Source organism: Melospiza melodia, chromosome 5 (assembly GCF_035770615.1).
Source record: "Melospiza melodia melodia isolate bMelMel2 chromosome 5, bMelMel2.pri, whole genome shotgun sequence".
Classification (NCBI taxonomy): Eukaryota; Metazoa; Chordata; class Aves; order Passeriformes; family Passerellidae; genus Melospiza; species Melospiza melodia.
The window spans coordinates 6,898,649-6,915,767 of NC_086198.1; the positions used below are offsets into that span (position 1 = coordinate 6,898,649).

At 35.9% G+C, this 17,119-nt stretch overlaps 1 protein-coding gene across 5 annotated transcripts in view; it reads left to right on the forward strand.

Annotated features, from left to right (window-relative positions):
* ASB5 (ankyrin repeat and SOCS box containing 5) overlaps positions 1-14,535 on the forward strand; it is a 40,480-nt gene extending 25,945 nt beyond the window's left edge. For 3 of the 5 annotated variants that reach the window (XM_063156176.1, XM_063156175.1, XM_063156177.1), the window contains 7 exons: positions 3,955-4,022; positions 7,345-7,424; positions 8,494-8,601; positions 9,955-10,105; positions 10,239-10,373; positions 12,371-12,562; positions 13,933-14,535. In XM_063156176.1, the coding sequence (XP_063012246.1) occupies positions 3,965-4,022; positions 7,345-7,424; positions 8,494-8,601; positions 9,955-10,105; positions 10,239-10,373; positions 12,371-12,562; positions 13,933-14,060 (852 nt within the window). In that variant the 5' untranslated portion in view covers positions 3,955-3,964 and the 3' untranslated portion in view covers positions 14,061-14,535. The remainder of the gene's footprint in view (positions 1-3,954; positions 4,023-7,344; positions 7,425-8,493; positions 8,602-9,954; positions 10,106-10,238; positions 10,374-12,370; positions 12,563-13,932) is intronic. The other 2 variants (XM_063156173.1, XM_063156174.1) reach the window with 1 other exon arrangement.
* Positions 14,536-17,119: the final 2,584 nt, after the last annotated feature.

Consider the following 17,119-nt stretch of genomic DNA (forward strand, 5'->3'; position numbering starts at 1 on the left):
TCTTTTTAATTGCCATGCTGGGAATATACATTTCTTGGTAGGCATCCTGAAGTACTGAGAGACCTCTGTTGCATTTAAAGCTTCTGATTGTTGCAGTGCACTTGAATAGCAAATATATCTTTTATAAATGCTGAAGGATGCTTTTTTTCCTTCCTCTCTATTTCATCCATGCAGGTATCCAAACCTGACTTGGCTCTACAGGCACCCTTGCAGCGCAAAGGGAGAGAAAGTCATACTGCAATGCAGTCTGTAATTAAATAGGCAGATTGGAAAATGGACTGCAAGTGATGCAGAGGGTGGAATATATCATAAGATTGGATAGAAGGGTGAAAGGATAGAGTTAAAATGGGAAAAGGCCTTTAGCCTGCTGGCTTGAGGGGCTACAACTCCAGAATCTCATGGATGTGACAAAAATTACACGCGGCACAGATTTGCTGCACAAATGCTTTCTGTTTATAAGGTTTAGGATTAGGCCCGGGGCTGCATTCACACTCAGGCAGGCTGGGAAAATGCAGAGAATTCTCAGCAGTTTGGGGAACAATTTTCCCCAAAATTGTACTCTCGATTAAGACTGGGACTGTGTTTGAGGAGCAAAATTATTCCAGACTTTAATCTTCAGAGTCTGAACTCAGCTCAGAATGTCCATAGGCCTTTTCTGTCACCTTCTAGTTGGGAAGGGGACTGAAAAACCCTTACTTTGTTTTAGTGACTTGTCCAAGGAAATAATAACAGCCAAAGAATATTACCAGCTGCTCCTCCTACTCGAGTCATATCTGATGAGGATCTAATAGATTACTGAATTTGGAGATTTATGTGATTTTACATCTTGGCATTCTAGCTAGGGCATACAGACTTTGCAAGCTACTTTAGGTTAGAAAAACATCCAGACAGTTGTTGATGCTTCAAGAAGATGGAAACACAACCTGTGCATGAGCAATGGATGTGGAGCTGTGGCTGTGCTTTCATGTGACACGAGAAGGGGCCTGACACACTCCTTCCCACACATGCAAGGCTGAGCACAGCCAGCAGTGACTGCTGCTGCTCCCACCATTGCCATTGCCATCATCTTCACATGGCTTAATGTTAATTCTGTTGGGAACCAAGCAAGCTGTGTTTGGAAATTGCTGTTGTGTCATTCTAGGCTTTTTTGTAGTGTTCAGTGGCTTGTGTTTCTGTGGGAAAAGTATGGAAAAGTGCAATGCCAAACACTCAAAATGTTACCTGTGCCACCCTGATTTGACCATCCAGTGCATTATAGCCCAGTACTTGACAGCCCAGTCACATGCTGTACTCTTCCACAAAGCCCCAGCCTCCTTAGCTGTGCTCCTCCTCCAACATGAATGATGTTCTGAAAATGCATTAGTTTTATACTCAGAAAAACCATGCCCTATGTTCTGCTGTTTGATGCAAAGGTGAGAATCATGCGGTGAATGGTAGGGAGAAAGGGTTAGTGTTTTAATGCCCTTAAAAGTAAATTCCATTCTTGTCTTTGGAACCTATGTGTTTTAAGACCAGTCACCTAATGTAAAAGCTTTTTGGCTGATCATGGTTATTATTATCTAAAACTGAAATTTCAGATGCTCAGAGCTCTCATAACCATAATTAAACTGTGCTTTTAGTGTGCACTCTAATGTTTAAGAACTCAAAAAAAAAAAAAAAAAAGCTGTTAGAATGGTTTTATAATTGAAGTATCAAAACTCTGTCTTTTAGTTCTTTAGTTATAAAATAGTATGAATGGATGATCTGATATAGCTTCAGCAGGGGAGTTGAAGTATTCTTTTATCATTGGGACAATACCATGAAAAAGGCAGTAGAAAATCAACAACGTTACAGTGAGTTTGTAGTTTGGATGACATGTCTTAAAGAGATCCTGCTAGACATGGAGATAAAAAAAATTTTGAATACCAACTCATTCACTGAATGCAACGCTAGAATGGCAAAACTAATGTGTCATGTGGTGCAGGTGCTGTTAGACAGATGTGAGAAAGCTTTGTATGGCTTTTAGGAGTAGGCAATTGCTAGCATTTACCTTTGGAATGAAGCCCCCAGTTTGTAGATTTAAAGTCTACATTATGATAAACAATAGAAAGTTTATCATAGTGTTGTATACTGGTTTGAATCAATCAAGTTTTCATTGTTTGTATACATATATGCAAATATATATATATGTACACTGTCATATAGTTATATTGTTAGAGAATTTTCATATTACTTGAAACATTGAAATGACATATGCAAATACCGCTTTAATGATATCTTCTCTTTCATACATATTTTAATGCTCTCTAGCCTAAATTCTAATTCTCTTGGAGTTCTTCATTGTTGACTGTTTAAACTTCATTTATTAAAAAAAAAGTGACTTTTGTTTTTCTGGTCATATCTAATCATGATAGTTAAGCATCATAGATATATTTCTTAAAGTTTAAATCCTTCACTGAAGATTTTTTAAAATAGTTTTCACCATAAAATATCACTTGAGTAGTTGACATGCTTCTTTATCCTACAAGGGATTTAGACAGATGAGTAATTTTATAGTCCCACAATAAAAATCTTTTCTAACCTAATTAGATATACAAAATATCAGACACTTTCAACAACTGGGGTAAAGTGATTCTGTTGATCTTGGGACTCTGACGTGCCAGGTTTTTCTCTTTAGTTATTGATCCTGTATGTTGCTTCAGTTGCCAGAAGCTGAAGCACTCAGAATGCATCTTAAAAAATAAAAGGTAACAGTGCTTGTGTAAATACATAGCTTTTGTTGGTTTTGCAGAAATAAATATTAGCTACAATGCTTTCCAAATACTCTGTGTTTTTCATCTCCCTGTAATGAGCTGTGTCAGGCTTCTATTTTCAGTTCTTCTTTGATGATAGTGCTTCTTCTGATGACTGGGACTCCATCTGTTTAGCCATAGACCAGTAATTTTTTTAAGTGCTGAGCCCTGGTATAAATACTCTCCCAAAAAGAACTTATTCATTACAGTTCTCCTTTTGAAAATCTAACCTTTAATTTACTTTTTATACTGAGTTGGGGGTTGTTGTTTTGTTCGTTTTTTGGTTGGTTTTTTTTGAGACTTCACAAATTTTTAGAAATGAATACAAAAGGAATTATATGACTGGAGGTAAAGACTGTTGTGAAAATATTTTTACTTAGTATTTTACTACTATAATTATAATTTCAGGAATGACTTATAGATAATTGCAGGTAAAGGATGTAAAGGAGTGAAGTCTGTAGGGAAATGTGAGGAAAAGAACATTAATGACTTAGAAATGAATCAAAGTCAAGAACTGCAAACCCCCTATTTTTGGATGTTTTCACTGCTGAGAATAGCTATCAATGCCCCAGTTCAAAAACCAAAGAATATTTTAGAACATAATTGAAGGAATAGCGAACTACTAAAAGAAAAACACAGTTCAGGTACAGCTCTAACAGCTTTTGAAACATGTTCAGAATATCTTTGCTTTTCTTTCTAGATGTATTATGAGTAAGTAGTAAAATAACATAGGGACATTTGGCAGTGCTTCCCTTAAAATCTATGTACTGTTACTGATTTTTGAGGACAGAAAACTATGTCTTTGCACGAGGTTAAAATAGAAGGAGTTTTTCCTGCAGTTTATTCATGTCAAGGTTTTCTTGATTTCACTGTGTGTTTCTCTTGTGTTGAAATTCTGGTTAATCTGTCTTGGAAAGCCAATGCAGATACTGGCACTTTGAGAAGTTGATATGTTAAAGAAAGAAATGTAAAAAAGTGACAAAAAAGGGCAGCAGTCCTTTGCCATAAGAAACTGACAGCTTGTACGCGCTCACATATTCAAAGCTGTGTTTACTGAAGGCTGGAAGTTCGTATTACAGGGAGCTGCTGATCTTCCAAACATAGCCAGGGTGTTTTAGAAACAGGTCCAGCTAGCAAGAGCAGGGTTTTTTTATTATTATTTTAATTTTTTTTTATTTTCCAGATTGAAAGAAATGAGTAGGATTTATAATTGCAATTGGCTGGAAGTGCCATGGGGAGATGGAGATTTAGGTATTGTATAATAATTTGCAATTTTTTTTAACTTCACCTGTTAATGCAGTGAATCTATTTCTTCTTTCTTGTTAATGCTTACAAAGCAATGATGCTTTGTAATAGTTTGCCTTTCTGGTAAACTATACATAAGAGAACTTGAAACTAATGTGGCTTCTGTATATAGTTAAAGAGACTTTGTATTCAGCATTGTCAGGGGCCATAGGGAATTAATGCATTATCAATTTTGGAATAGATTATTTTTGCTATTACTGCTATTACAAACACAATGAATGAAAGTGTTTATGTTTCTGCTAATGACTTCTAAGTGAGAGACACTGTAATTTATAGATTAGCAGAAGGCAGTAATCTAGGCAAAGAGTTCAAGAACACCTTTGATGTTTATTTATGGTAAATATTTATGTTGAACATATTCTTGTCCCTGTGGTATTTAATGATGAATTACTATGTATATCAACAAGTCATTTGGAATGTGAATTTTATTTTTCCAGACTTGGTTGGCACAAAATTGTTCTGCAACTTTTTGCTTTTAGATTTTATTTGTAGTAGAGATGATACAAGCACTTTGCTTGTATCCATCATTTTATGGATTTATCAGAAACAGCTGGCTGCTGAATATCTCTGCCTGAAAATAGGGATATAAGGTGGGTCTAGGTGCAAACTAGAGCTTATAACAGGATCTGGCATAATTTGATTATCAAATGTCATTGGAGTAATTAAGAGGCATTCTTCTGATCAATCCAAGATGGAAGGAGGTGAAGGAAATAAAAGCAGAAAATTGTTGCTTTCAGATCCTACCTGCATCTTTGTTGTGTTTATACATGGCTACAAGAATGTCTGAAATGTACGTGTATTGAATGAGCATAAAAGCCTCATAACTCTTATGATTTTATAAGATGTTTTTTCATAGAATCAGTTCTTTTTTTTTCCTTTCCATTGAGTAGGATAAACTGAGAAAGAGATGTTCTCATCTATAAAGACAGAGGGCCAAAATTACCAAAAGCAACCTCTAAATACAGATTTAAATTTGAGGAATTTTTTGCAGCAGCCAGCAGGATAACTTAATGGATCTAATTTATTTGAATTAGAACAACTTGAGTGTTCATTCAGATACTACTGCAGAAGAAGAAAAACACTGATCGAAATACTCATAGTGATTACACACATCCAAACCAAAGTACAATAAATCTATCTGAGCTTGTTGGTATGACAGAGAAAATACTGATGATTTGTCAAAATTGGGTCACTTGAAGGTTTCTGAGCTCAAGGGCTTTTTAATGTATAATAGCCCTTAAAATCCAATCACTTTGTGTGGGGGGGGTTAAGTTGGTTTCTTTTTGGTGGTGGTTTTTTTTTGTTTTATTTGTTTGCTTTGTGGGTTTAGCTTGTTTTAATCTTTTTCTGTTTTTGGTTTGATTTTTTTTTTTTATTTTGACTATCAATAAGAATTTCAAAACTTTACATTAAATAAACCTGAAGTAAAAAGTACAGGGAGTAATGTGTGTGCATGTATATGTACATGCACACACAGATGACCAGAGCTTAGTGCAAATAATTCTGACCGAGGATTGGAAACTGGATCTTGCCAATAGTCCATCTACTGCCACAGATGAAAGAGTTCAAGGAGCTTCACACATACAGGATACTCTGACATGATAGAAATCTCACTGCATTGTTAAAATCAGGTTTATAAAACCTTACTGTCATATTTTTAAATTTCTGCAATCAGCTCTGTGTAGTCTTATGATAATTTAAATAATCATCTGTGCTTTTGTTTTGCCAAGTTTTTGATCTCAGTAGTATTCAGTAGTGCTGAGTCACAAAGTGCACCATGTTCTCCAAGATGCAGTCATACTTCTGTGTAGGTTTTAGTCTCATTCACTAACACCAGTAGGAAAATGGAGGTTTTATCTACGGTTTCCTATTGAGCACTATTCCATATGATTTAACTAGGCCCTGATTTCTTTTCATGTTGAATAGCCTTAAACTTTCTGTCATTCTTGATGTGATTTGAGGGGGTTGTTTATAGTAAACAAAAGTGTACTTTCTGAAACAGGCTAGTGGACAGGAGTCCAATAGGAAACAGAAACAGGGTCTATTTCTGGGGTGTAGTTATCTTAGAGCTTAGGCTGGTGACTGCCAGTGATTGAGCAACAGCCTTTGCATTTCAGACTCATTGCTTTGCCAGTAAATGCAGTGGCTGGCTCTGTAGGCAGTCCCTGCCCATGGCAGAGTCAAACCTGCATGCTTGGAAAAGTCACCTGCCAGTGTTAGCAATTCATCATGCCAGGCTAATTCTCTCTGCATTTCTTCAGGAATTTTGGGCAGCTTGATATAACTCACACAAGTTATTGTATTGGTATTTTACAGTTCTAGTGATTTTGTTCTTAGAGGAACAAATACTGATAATTCATAGTACATTTTGAAGATGTTTTTTTCCTTGCACAGCCTCTCAAAACTGAATTTTCATAATTCCTGCCATAAATCGGTTTCAGCTCTGGCTGCAGCCTTGGCTGGCTAGAAGGGAGCTGTGAGTGTGCAGTCTTGCAGAGGAAAGGGCAGGTCCTTCAGCAGGAGCTTCAGGATTGCTCTGGAAGCTGGGCTGGGAGTTACGGAGGGTTATGTGTGTGAATGCAGGGTTGTTGTTGGGTTACTATTCTTTTTTACCTTTCTCTTTTGAGGGTGATAAATAAATGAAAATTAAGGCCAAAACTTTACATATCTAGTAGACATATCTAATTATTTTTAAGCCTAATAGTTTATGGAATGAGAACTTAGACTTTATATCTTCTTTTGTACTTTTGTAATTTTTTTACTGTGATTCTCAATGTATTGCTCTCCTTGCACTTGTGTAGCAGCTTCAGATTAATCTGACCATACATAAAGATTCCCACATTGCTTTTCATATAAATCAACTTCTTTGTGACTTCTTCAGGCAGCTTTATATCTGGTTTAAGTTCAAATAATGCCTATATTCCAGCTACAAAGTTTTATTATATGTATTAAAAATGAACAATGCAAAAATAGAAGTGGAATATGGTAATTTATTAAACTTATTAAATTTATTGAATAGATGACTGGTATCAATATCTCCATTTTTTGTTCTGTGGACTGCATAATAATTTATTAGAGATGTGTTACAATTAATAATAGAGCACTATTTTACTGCTTAGAAACTGATGATTTGAGTCTCTAAAGAGGAAAAATTAATTTCATAGGACATTTGACTTCATTCTGTGTATCATATTTTCTGCTTTGCTCTGTGCATTCCAAACCCTTTCTAATTCATGTGGCTTATTCAATAAATGTTGTTGTTATACAGGTTCTTGGGCAGATCGCTCACCTCTGCATGAGGCAGCCAGCCAAGGACGTCTTCTTTCTCTGAAGACTTTATTGTCACAGGTGAAGGCTCTGTTTTTACAATTGCTTTCATTTTTAATGTCATTTAATTTCTCAGCATAGATTATTAATGCAGATTTAGTATGCTTTGTTATGCTTTTTTCACTTGAATTTTTCAGAGCAATACATATTTAGGAATTTTTCATATGATAAGATTTAAGCTAGTATTTAAAATATTTCCTCTGTATGTTTCAACCCCCATCCACCCCTGCCCCCCCCCCCAAAAAAAAATCCCAAACCAAAATTGTGTCTAAATTTATGTCAGTCATCCCCTCTTGCATATATCAAATATAAATCAATATAAAGCAGTTTCACTGCTTTAAGCCTTTGGGTAAATAGAGCAAGTCAGGAAAATACTAGTTAACAGGAAGAATCATTGAAAGATTCTGGGTTTTGCATTGTTGTCATTTAAAAAAATTGCTAATATCAAAGGGAGAGACTGTAAAGGCTAAATTTTAATATTAAAATATTGTCCTATTAGCTATTTTCAATATTAAAAATTTTCAATATTGAAAAATTATACTATAGAACACATTTGATGAAAGCAGGTAGACAAAATTGTTAGTTCTTAAGAATCAAACAACATCTACTGCAAAAAAATGAGAAGGCTTGGTGATTTTACCAATTCAATAAATGTTTTCTTTGCTAAAAATTCATAGCTTTGGATATTTCACCTGTTAAGTCACAGGTTGGAAGAGTCATAGGAGAGTGTAGACTCAGGACTTTGTGGGGTTTTAAAGATTAACAAGAGTGGAGATGCACCACCCTTCCTCTCATCTGTTTCAGGGTTTCACTGCCCCCCAGTTAAATTTTTTTCCACATAGCTACTTGGAATTTGCCATGTTCTGACTTGGGTCTGTTGCCTTTTGCCCTGTCACTGTGGATCTAAACAGTCTGCATATTTTATGCCTATTTCTGATCAAAAATAAATGCTCACTGAGGATTAATTTATTGCGAGTTGAATTTTAAGCCTATTTGGAGTATTGTAAACTATTCATTTGAACAGTAGTGTGAGGAAATTATTCTTAATAGGTTTTGTATGATCTTTCAATACCATTCACATCTATTTTAGGGGTACAATGTAGACACACTAACAATTGACCAAGTAACTCCACTCCATGAAGCCTGCCTGGGAGACCATGTAGGATGTGCAAGAATCCTCCTTGAAGCAGGAGCAAACGTAAGGCTTTGGTTTTGTTTTCTTTTATATGAAGTCCAATTCTAACCTTTGCTTAACTAAGAAGGAGATATTGCTTGATTTTAATGTAACTGGTCTCTACTTACCCTGTTCATCTCATGTAATTACAGCTGCCATCTGAATGCTAGCAAATGAGTGATGGGCAGCCACTGAGGCAGTACTGAGTTGGAGTGAGTCTGTTAGCAGTCTTCATTATGATATTTCACTTCAAAAATATGGAATGCGTTCCTCTACTGGGTTCCTCTTGTTTGAGGTGGCTTTCAGGAGGCTTTTCTTTTAATCTTCAGAATGTGTGCTGTCACACTGCACCTCTGTGCTCTTAAAATTCTTTGGTGTGAGTAGAAAAAAACACAGTCTCTTTTCTGTGCTCCTGGCATAGGTGGTCTTATCTTTTATCCCAAAATGAAAATGGGACTTCATGGAACACTTTCAGTGGAATGTCTGCTGACATCAGAGTTCAAGTGCATAGCTTCCTAGGTCTCTGATCTTTGTAATGGAAATATTTACTGTTCTTAAAATTCAGTTTGCAGAATCATGTGGAAAATGTCTGTGTTATTATAGAAAAATAAAAAAGATACATAGATATTTCCAAAGCAAATTGCTCCCTACTTCATCTAGCACAAGGAGTCTAAAGATACAAAACTATAAGGAAAAAAAATTCCCACCTGGTTTATTTTTAGTGTTTGTAATTGTTTTGGTGGGTTTAGGGGGTACATGGAAGAAGATGGGCCAGAGTCCTGGAAGAAGCCTTCTCCTCATACCTGTTTTCCTTCCTTTAGTATTATTAGGCCTCACAAACTTGTCTTCTTTGTCTCCTTTCTTTCTCACACTGGAAATATTCAGTTGAAGGCTGAGGTTGGTATTAAAGCAGTGAGCCTGTGCTATTAGTTTTGTCTCCATGCTGAGAAATATCACTTGAATCTGGAGACTAAAACTACAGAAGAAAATGGCAGATAATCCTCAATTCCTGCCAGAGCTGTGGAGAGAAGATCCCTTTATCCCATTAGTATGCAAAGTGTAAATTTTCTGTATCATTGAAATAAGCTCAGCGAAATGACTTTTGAAAATTATTTACTGCCCAGATGTCAATATATGCTCTTTAGTATTCCAGGTGTTTTTATCCAACATACTTTAACAAGAATAACAGTAAACTAATTCCAACTGAGAAGCATGGTAAGAGAAAGACAGTTTCACAGAGACTGGTCAGTTAAGTTGTTATTTTAATGAGTACTTTTTTTTTTTTTTTTTTGTATTTTATGCAATTTCTAACTATTTCCTGTTTAAAAATATACCTTTCTTTTAATTCTTTTTGTAAATAGATTTTATATATTCTAGGTAAATGCTACAACAATTGATGGAGTGACACCTTTATTTAATGCCTGTTCGAGAGGCAGTGCAGCATGTGCTGAGCTCCTGTTACAGTACGGTGCCAAAGCTCAGTGGGAGTCCTGTCTGCCATCACCAACACATGAAGCAGCCAGCAGAGGTAAGAAATTAGCTCCTCAATAAACGTGGAGCAGCTGAGCAATGTCTCAGTAAGAGGGTTAAGAAATGTGTGTGGTTTTGTCCATGAGGCAGCATACTGAAGTCCAGCAAACTGTCGTGCTTTGTACTGACAGGTCACAGTGAATGTCTGGAGGTGCTCATATCCTGGGGTATAGATGTTGACCAAGATCTTCCTCATTTAGGAACACCTCTGTATGTAGCTTGTGTTTCACAGCAGATCCATTGCATTCGAAAGCTTCTTTATGCAGGTATGTCATGATTTAAATAAAATATTACTGGTCTGCAAAATAAGCATATTGTACTCACCTTTCAACTCAGCTGTGCTCAGCCAATTGAACTGGAACCCTTGCTTGCAGGGTTCTACTTCAAAGTTTATGCTGAATAATATTTTCTTATAATTTACTTTTTTTTTTGGTGTCACAGTAAGCTTAAAACAAAAAAAAGGAAGCAAGACCAGTAAGAATTGAATGTTCAAAATTTCAGCACATAGTGCAGCTTTGTAGATATTAATTTTCTGTAGGAAAAAGAAGGGTAAAAAATGAGCTTTGAGAAATTTCATATAGTAATCATTGAGATTTCAGTGAAACTACTTTAGCAATGAAGTCCTCCTTGCTTTCATTCTTCAGCAAGTTCTGACTGATCTTTGCACAAGGCATAGAGGCTGAGTTGCAGAGGGAAGGGGTGAGGTAAAAGGCATCTGATCCTAAATTTCAGATTATTTTTTTAATCAATGGATTAGAGATGTTGAAGGCTGGCTCTGTTTCAGCACAAGGCCAGGGACACAACTGGCATAGCTGAAAGACAGTTTGGTGCATTTCAGGTATTTACATACAGGGCTTTTACATCCTGCAGAACAAGGAATTAAAATGCATTTATGAATAATTCAGTCTTGCTATCATTGCACCAGAATAGTTTTTCTAGTTGATTGCATGCTATATTTAGAACTTAAACAAGCAGTTAAAGTGTTTCTCATTGAGTCCATCTTCTTGGATGATTAATTATTTTATGTCATGATTTTTTATGTTTAAGAACAGCAAAAGTATAATTAGCATACTTTGGGATTCAAATACTACTATACAGAAAAAACAGTAACAGAAGGGCATATTCTGCATTTGTTGGTGCCCTGAAGTAGAAAAGGGTATGTAAATGGAGAATTTAAGTAACTACTTATGTAAATTAAATTTTTTCATGTTTTATCAGTTTGTGACAATGTACTAGAAGTTGAAAAGCAGGTAGACAATGAAATAAGCAAGAGAAGGCAGAAGCATGCTCCAATTGTTAATATAAGAACAGGGAATTATTCAGATTTCAGATCCAATTACTATAGACCTGTGACATTATTATTTTACTCAAATGGACATTTAAAATGCAAAAAGTGTTGAATCAGGGAGTTAAGTTGGTACAGAAGGCAATTATTGGTCTCACAAGGTCAGTAAGAAGTCTGAAGAAGGCTGGGTTTTAGATGAACCAACAGCTTCCATGTGTAAGGCAGATTGTTCCATACTAGCTAGTTTAGTTTAACTCTTGTATGGGTTTTTTTTCTTGAATATGAATGCATTATAGCAAATTAATTTAGTCCATTTTAATTTAAAACATGTTAAAAATTACATATTAATATAAAAGTGTACTAATTAGAACCCATGGATTAGAGAATTATTGGTTTGGGATTTTTTTTCCTATTAGCTTTCTTGACCATGTATCTCACCTTAACTAAAATTAAAACTAATTTATAGATTAATAAATAAAAAGGTTGGATGGGATGGGAGTTTATTTCAAACCCTCTGCCAGCTTCAACATGTGAAAAATTATAAGGTATTCAAGATTCTTTCTTGAGTTGGTGTATTCACAAAAATATACATACAAAACTTCAGTTTAGTGATATTTTTTTAAGACTTAAATAAGGAAAATATGCTTTTTATGTAGTGCAAATTTTCTTAAATATGAACAAAAAGTGCTTTTTATGATTAGGCAATGGTGATGCTTCTGTTATCTGATTGGTACCTGATGCTTTTTTAGCTGGTTGTACTTGGATAATAAAACCTAGGCTAAAAAACTAAAACCCAAACAAAACACTGATGTGATTAGTTATAGTTCTATGCAATAAAATAATAATAAAGTGGCTAAATGCACTATGGCAATCCAGACCAGTGGTGGTTTTTATTTGCTTTGTAGCCTCATCTTTCTTACTCAATGGCAAATTTAATTAATCTCTTCTTACGTCTCTTTATGTGCATCTGCCCACCAGGTGCCAACGTGCAGAAGGGAAAGCATTTGCAAACCCCACTCCATGCTGCTGCCCAGCATTCTAGTACAGAGATTGTAAACTTACTCCTCGAATTTGGGGCAGACATAAATGCCAAAAATTCAGATTTTGAGAGGCCTGTTGATTTAGCTGCCCCAAGCAGTTTAGTGGAGAGACTGCTGCTCTTCCACGAAGGTAAGTTTTAGATGTTTATATTTGAAACTGCAACTTGTGTTACCAAAATAACCAAACCTACCTAGAAAAAACCCCAATTTAACAGTCAAAAAAACCCATGTTATAGAAGGTAACACTAGGCTGTATGACATGATTATATGAGCATTCAGGTAATCTCCTTTCTAGTTATAAACATACTCAGCAATATTTAGCCTCAGGCCAGAGCCCATTGACCAAGCAGCATCAGAATTTATACAAGCTGAAAAAGTATCGTCATATATTTATTGGGTGTTTACTTAAGTAGATATTTAAGCTACATTTTTATTGGTTTTTACAGACCTTTTTGAAAAGAAACAGAGTATTTAAATTTCAGGTTAAAAATATATTTCATTTTGTTCAGCTCTCATAATATTTTAAATATGTATTTTATGAGCAAATAAAGCAAATTATTTTGATTATGGGCAAAAAAAAAAAAAGAGTAAGAATTTTAATTTTCTAAATTTTCTTTACAAAATTTTCAAAACCTGAGAAACAGAAGACTAAAGTGTCTATAGTTCCTCAAACCTCTTAAAGGTCTATCTGCCTTGTCAAGAGAGAATATTGCAAAGGGAACTGGACTTGTTTAGACTGAACTATGTATAATGTAAAAATAAGCCACAAGAGAATGCAACTATTTCAACAACCATGGGCGTCTCTTTAGAGGTGAACTGACAAGTAACACTGATTCATGTTTACCTCCAAAAAAAACCACCCTGTAGTCTGAATGCTGCTAGCAAAACCCCTCTAAAAACTCTATGTTTTCACAAGTTTACCAAGACTAGTAATTTTTAAAAGTTAGAGCAAAGAATAATATTACATTGCATGAAACATATCCAGGTTTATTGTCCAGAGAAAATAGCATTTTAAGGAACGGGGGGCAGAATGATAAAGACATTACGATTAAGTAGTAAGACCACTAAACATGGTCCAGGATCTTGGGGTATTTTTCCTGCTTATTCTTGTTGCAGTGATGCATTGGTAGTGCATCTGGTAGTGCTGTAGCAGGTATGGAACCTGTGCTGTGAATTAAAAAAACCAAAACAACAAGTGTGCAGTTTTTAAAAGTTATTGACATCAGATATTTTCTGGGAACTGGTTTTTAATTTAAAAAAAACTGACCTTGTCTTGCTTTCTTTAGTATTTCCCTAACTGTTTATTAAGGTTTAAGCAGCCCCAGTCTTTGTCTTTGAGGGGAGAAAGACAGTGAAGGAAACGGAATGAAGAAAAAGGTCAAATTTGCAAAATATGATTTTTTTTTCTTTTTTTTAGAAATCTGTTATTGTGTGAGGCAGTTGTAAAACAAAGTGCTGGCTTTTATAATTGTACAATTAAACTTCTTTCTTTATTTGCAGCCACACCATCTTCTCTTTGTCAGCTCTGCCGACTATGTATCCGAAATTACATAGGAAGAGCTAGACTGCATCTTGTTCCACAACTCCAGTTGCCAACAATACTTAAGAATTTCTTACAGTATAGATAACATAGTAATTGTTAGAAAATTAAATATAGCAAGTACATTTTTTTCTGTTTATTGTACATTTTATCTAAGGAACTGCTGGGCGGAAAAAAAAAGCCTTTCGCATATTGCTTAAAAAAATGTTATCTTTGACACCTGGTGTTGGAAATGTAATAGTAATTGGGAGCCATTCAGCAACTAGTGCCAAGGTGCTAATCCAGCTGAATTGAATAAGTGTGCTGATACTCTGGGACATGATTGTATAACTTTACCTTAACCCTTTATAGCTTTAGTGCTGTTAACTTCAATTGTGTTTATGTTTTTAAAATCTGTTTGACACACCTCAACCACAAAGAGTTTCTTCATTATTATTTGTTAAGTTTGTCCATTTAGAGTCAATATTTTATGTATTTTCAAATCTCTGTTTTTTGTGTACCTAAAAATACTTGGTCATGGGTGCACTATATGCATTGATAAAAATAAAACAATTAAACATCAATTCTTTTTCTTTTTCTTTTTCTAGACAGTTCATTAATCACAGTGAGAAACTTCCTTTACTCTTCCTCACTGCCTGTGCTGTGGATTGTAATTAAACTCATGTTAACATAACTTCAGTTTTTTATAGAATTCTGTTTACTGGTACAATTAGGAACTTACTTCTCAAAATCCTTAATACGGAGATACTTTTGGTATCCTCTTATAAAACAGAATTTTATGGGCACTTCCGTTATCTTTTCATAACAGTGCTGTATCACAAGAATTTAATGGGCATATTAAATAATTACTTGCCTCAGAGAAAGATATATTTTAATATGTAGTGTCTGTGAGATTTCTGAAGGCATATAGTGGAGATGTGGATACTGAATCTTCAAGCTCAAATTCAGGAAGTGAATACAAGGTTTCAAAAATGTCAGTTTTCTGTATTAAGATGGGTACAGCTCATGAAAGGACATTACTTCTCTTACTACATGTTTTGTAAACATTTACCCAGCTCCAAAAATCCTATTGCAAATTCCCAGAATACTCCAGCAGGCATTTCTGTGAAAAGGTATTGTTCAACTCTAGCCAGAGATAGAATGGTGACACCCCCAAGGGACATTAGAAAACCCTGAGGCTTTGCTTATGCCCTTGAATTTTTGATGATTGTGATCTGAATAGATTAAGATGCAGGAGTCCTCCTTTCCCTCTTCTCATTTGCTGTTCTTTTGAGAACAGATTACTTTCTCAGTGACTGATGCTCAGTTCCTGCAAACTAAAGCACGGGACATCTGAAAACTTGCCATTTGCCCTTGGTGATTCACCCTCTTCCATTCCTTTTCAGTGACTCCTTTCAGTATTTATGTTTCTACTGGAAAGATGATAAGTGAGGAACTAACTATAGAGGAAGCTTTCACAAAGAGGAATGCTTACTCAGTCGCTAAATAATATGCTCCTAATAAAAAATGTAGCTGTCTTGACACTGTTTAATAACCTTAATTTGCTTCTGTTTATTGCAAAAGCTCTAGTTAGGGGGCTTTTCTGGAGTCCTTGGAAAGTCAAATGCAGATATGAGGAGCTGCTTAGGAGTCCATCATATCCTGAGTCTGTACTGGGGTGTGTGTAGTGGTTTTTATTTTCATCCAGAAAGTAGCAATTTGTGGTTTTAGGTACCACACCATTACTGTGTATTACTCCCACAAACAAGCCAACTTTGAAGTGCCAAGCCAACCACAGCACTGCTGAACTTCTCCACGTAGAATGAGCTCATTTAGAACCTCACCTTCAGGTGTACATACATTGCTTTTCAGGTTTCATTCAGACAAAGTGGCAAAAAAAGCTCTCATGTTCTAGACACCTGTATCAGATTGGAGCAAACACAGCTATTCTGCAAAACACCTATGTGGAACACAACTAGATAAGGTTAAAAGTTTTGCTGAGTGTCACACCAGAGTGCAGGCCATCTCACTGCAAATAGGTGTGTTCATGCTCTTGTGGCATTTGCAAAATTTATTCCCACTATTCTCCATGATCCCTGCCACCATCCAAAGAGTGAACAAAGACCATCTTGGTAGTTTACAGGTATTTGGTAGTATTTTTTTGTGTAATTATACAGAATAGGGCACTAGTCAGAAGAAACTGGCTTGTGGTAATACCATTACTTTGATCTCAGGCAAGAGGCACTTTTCAACATAAACTTCCATCTTTTGCTAAGAGATAATTGTGTGAAAATTGAGTTCATTTTGTCAAACTGAGCTGAGTTGGATTGGGCATTGCTTCTGTTACTATGTGACAGGGACAAACAAATGAGGGAATGGATGTTGTTGGCCTGGCAGGACTATGCACTGGGACATGTCTCTGGCAGATCAGAGCCCTGTGCTACTGTCACATACCAAAACCACAGGGCAACGAAATACTTGGTGTTAGTGCTTGGTAAAATCCCTTCCAAAAATGATCCCTTGTTTAGCCAGAAATTACAGATTTGTTGCTGTTCTCATGTTGTCAGGGCCCTATTCAATGTGGCTTGGATGGGTTGAATTCTTAGTATGAAATAAATGTTATGTATTAAAATGTTAGAAACCAGGATCTGAAGCAAAGAGTGACCCAGGTCAGAGCACTGTTCAAGTGCCCTATTACAATAAAGCTCTTACTTAAAGAGTTAAAAAGTGTTCTAAGGCATTTTCAGAGGAAAAGAAAAAAAAAAAGTATTCCAGAGACCCACAGGAGGGTGAGAAAGCACGTGGAATACAAGGCTCTCCCTGTGCTTCTCCTGGGCCTGCCCTGGGGCTGGGGGCTGCCTGGCTCCAGCCATGGCCAGGGCAGCATCACTGCCCAGCCTGAGCAGGGTGGAACAGACAGGGCATCATTCCACACATCATGGCTTTAAAGTCATCTCAGACTGCAGCTGCCAGTGAAGCTGTCTCTGAAGATAATAAACGTGTCAGTACTGTTGGGACAGATTATTTCCGAAAAAACAATGGATTTGGTTTTGCACGGATGTTGAACATAACAGAGATTTAATAGTAATTGGAAAGCACTAGCTGTGTAGCTTCGTATGTTTTTTCATTTAAATGGAAATAAGACTTTTACAGAGGAGTCAAACAGTC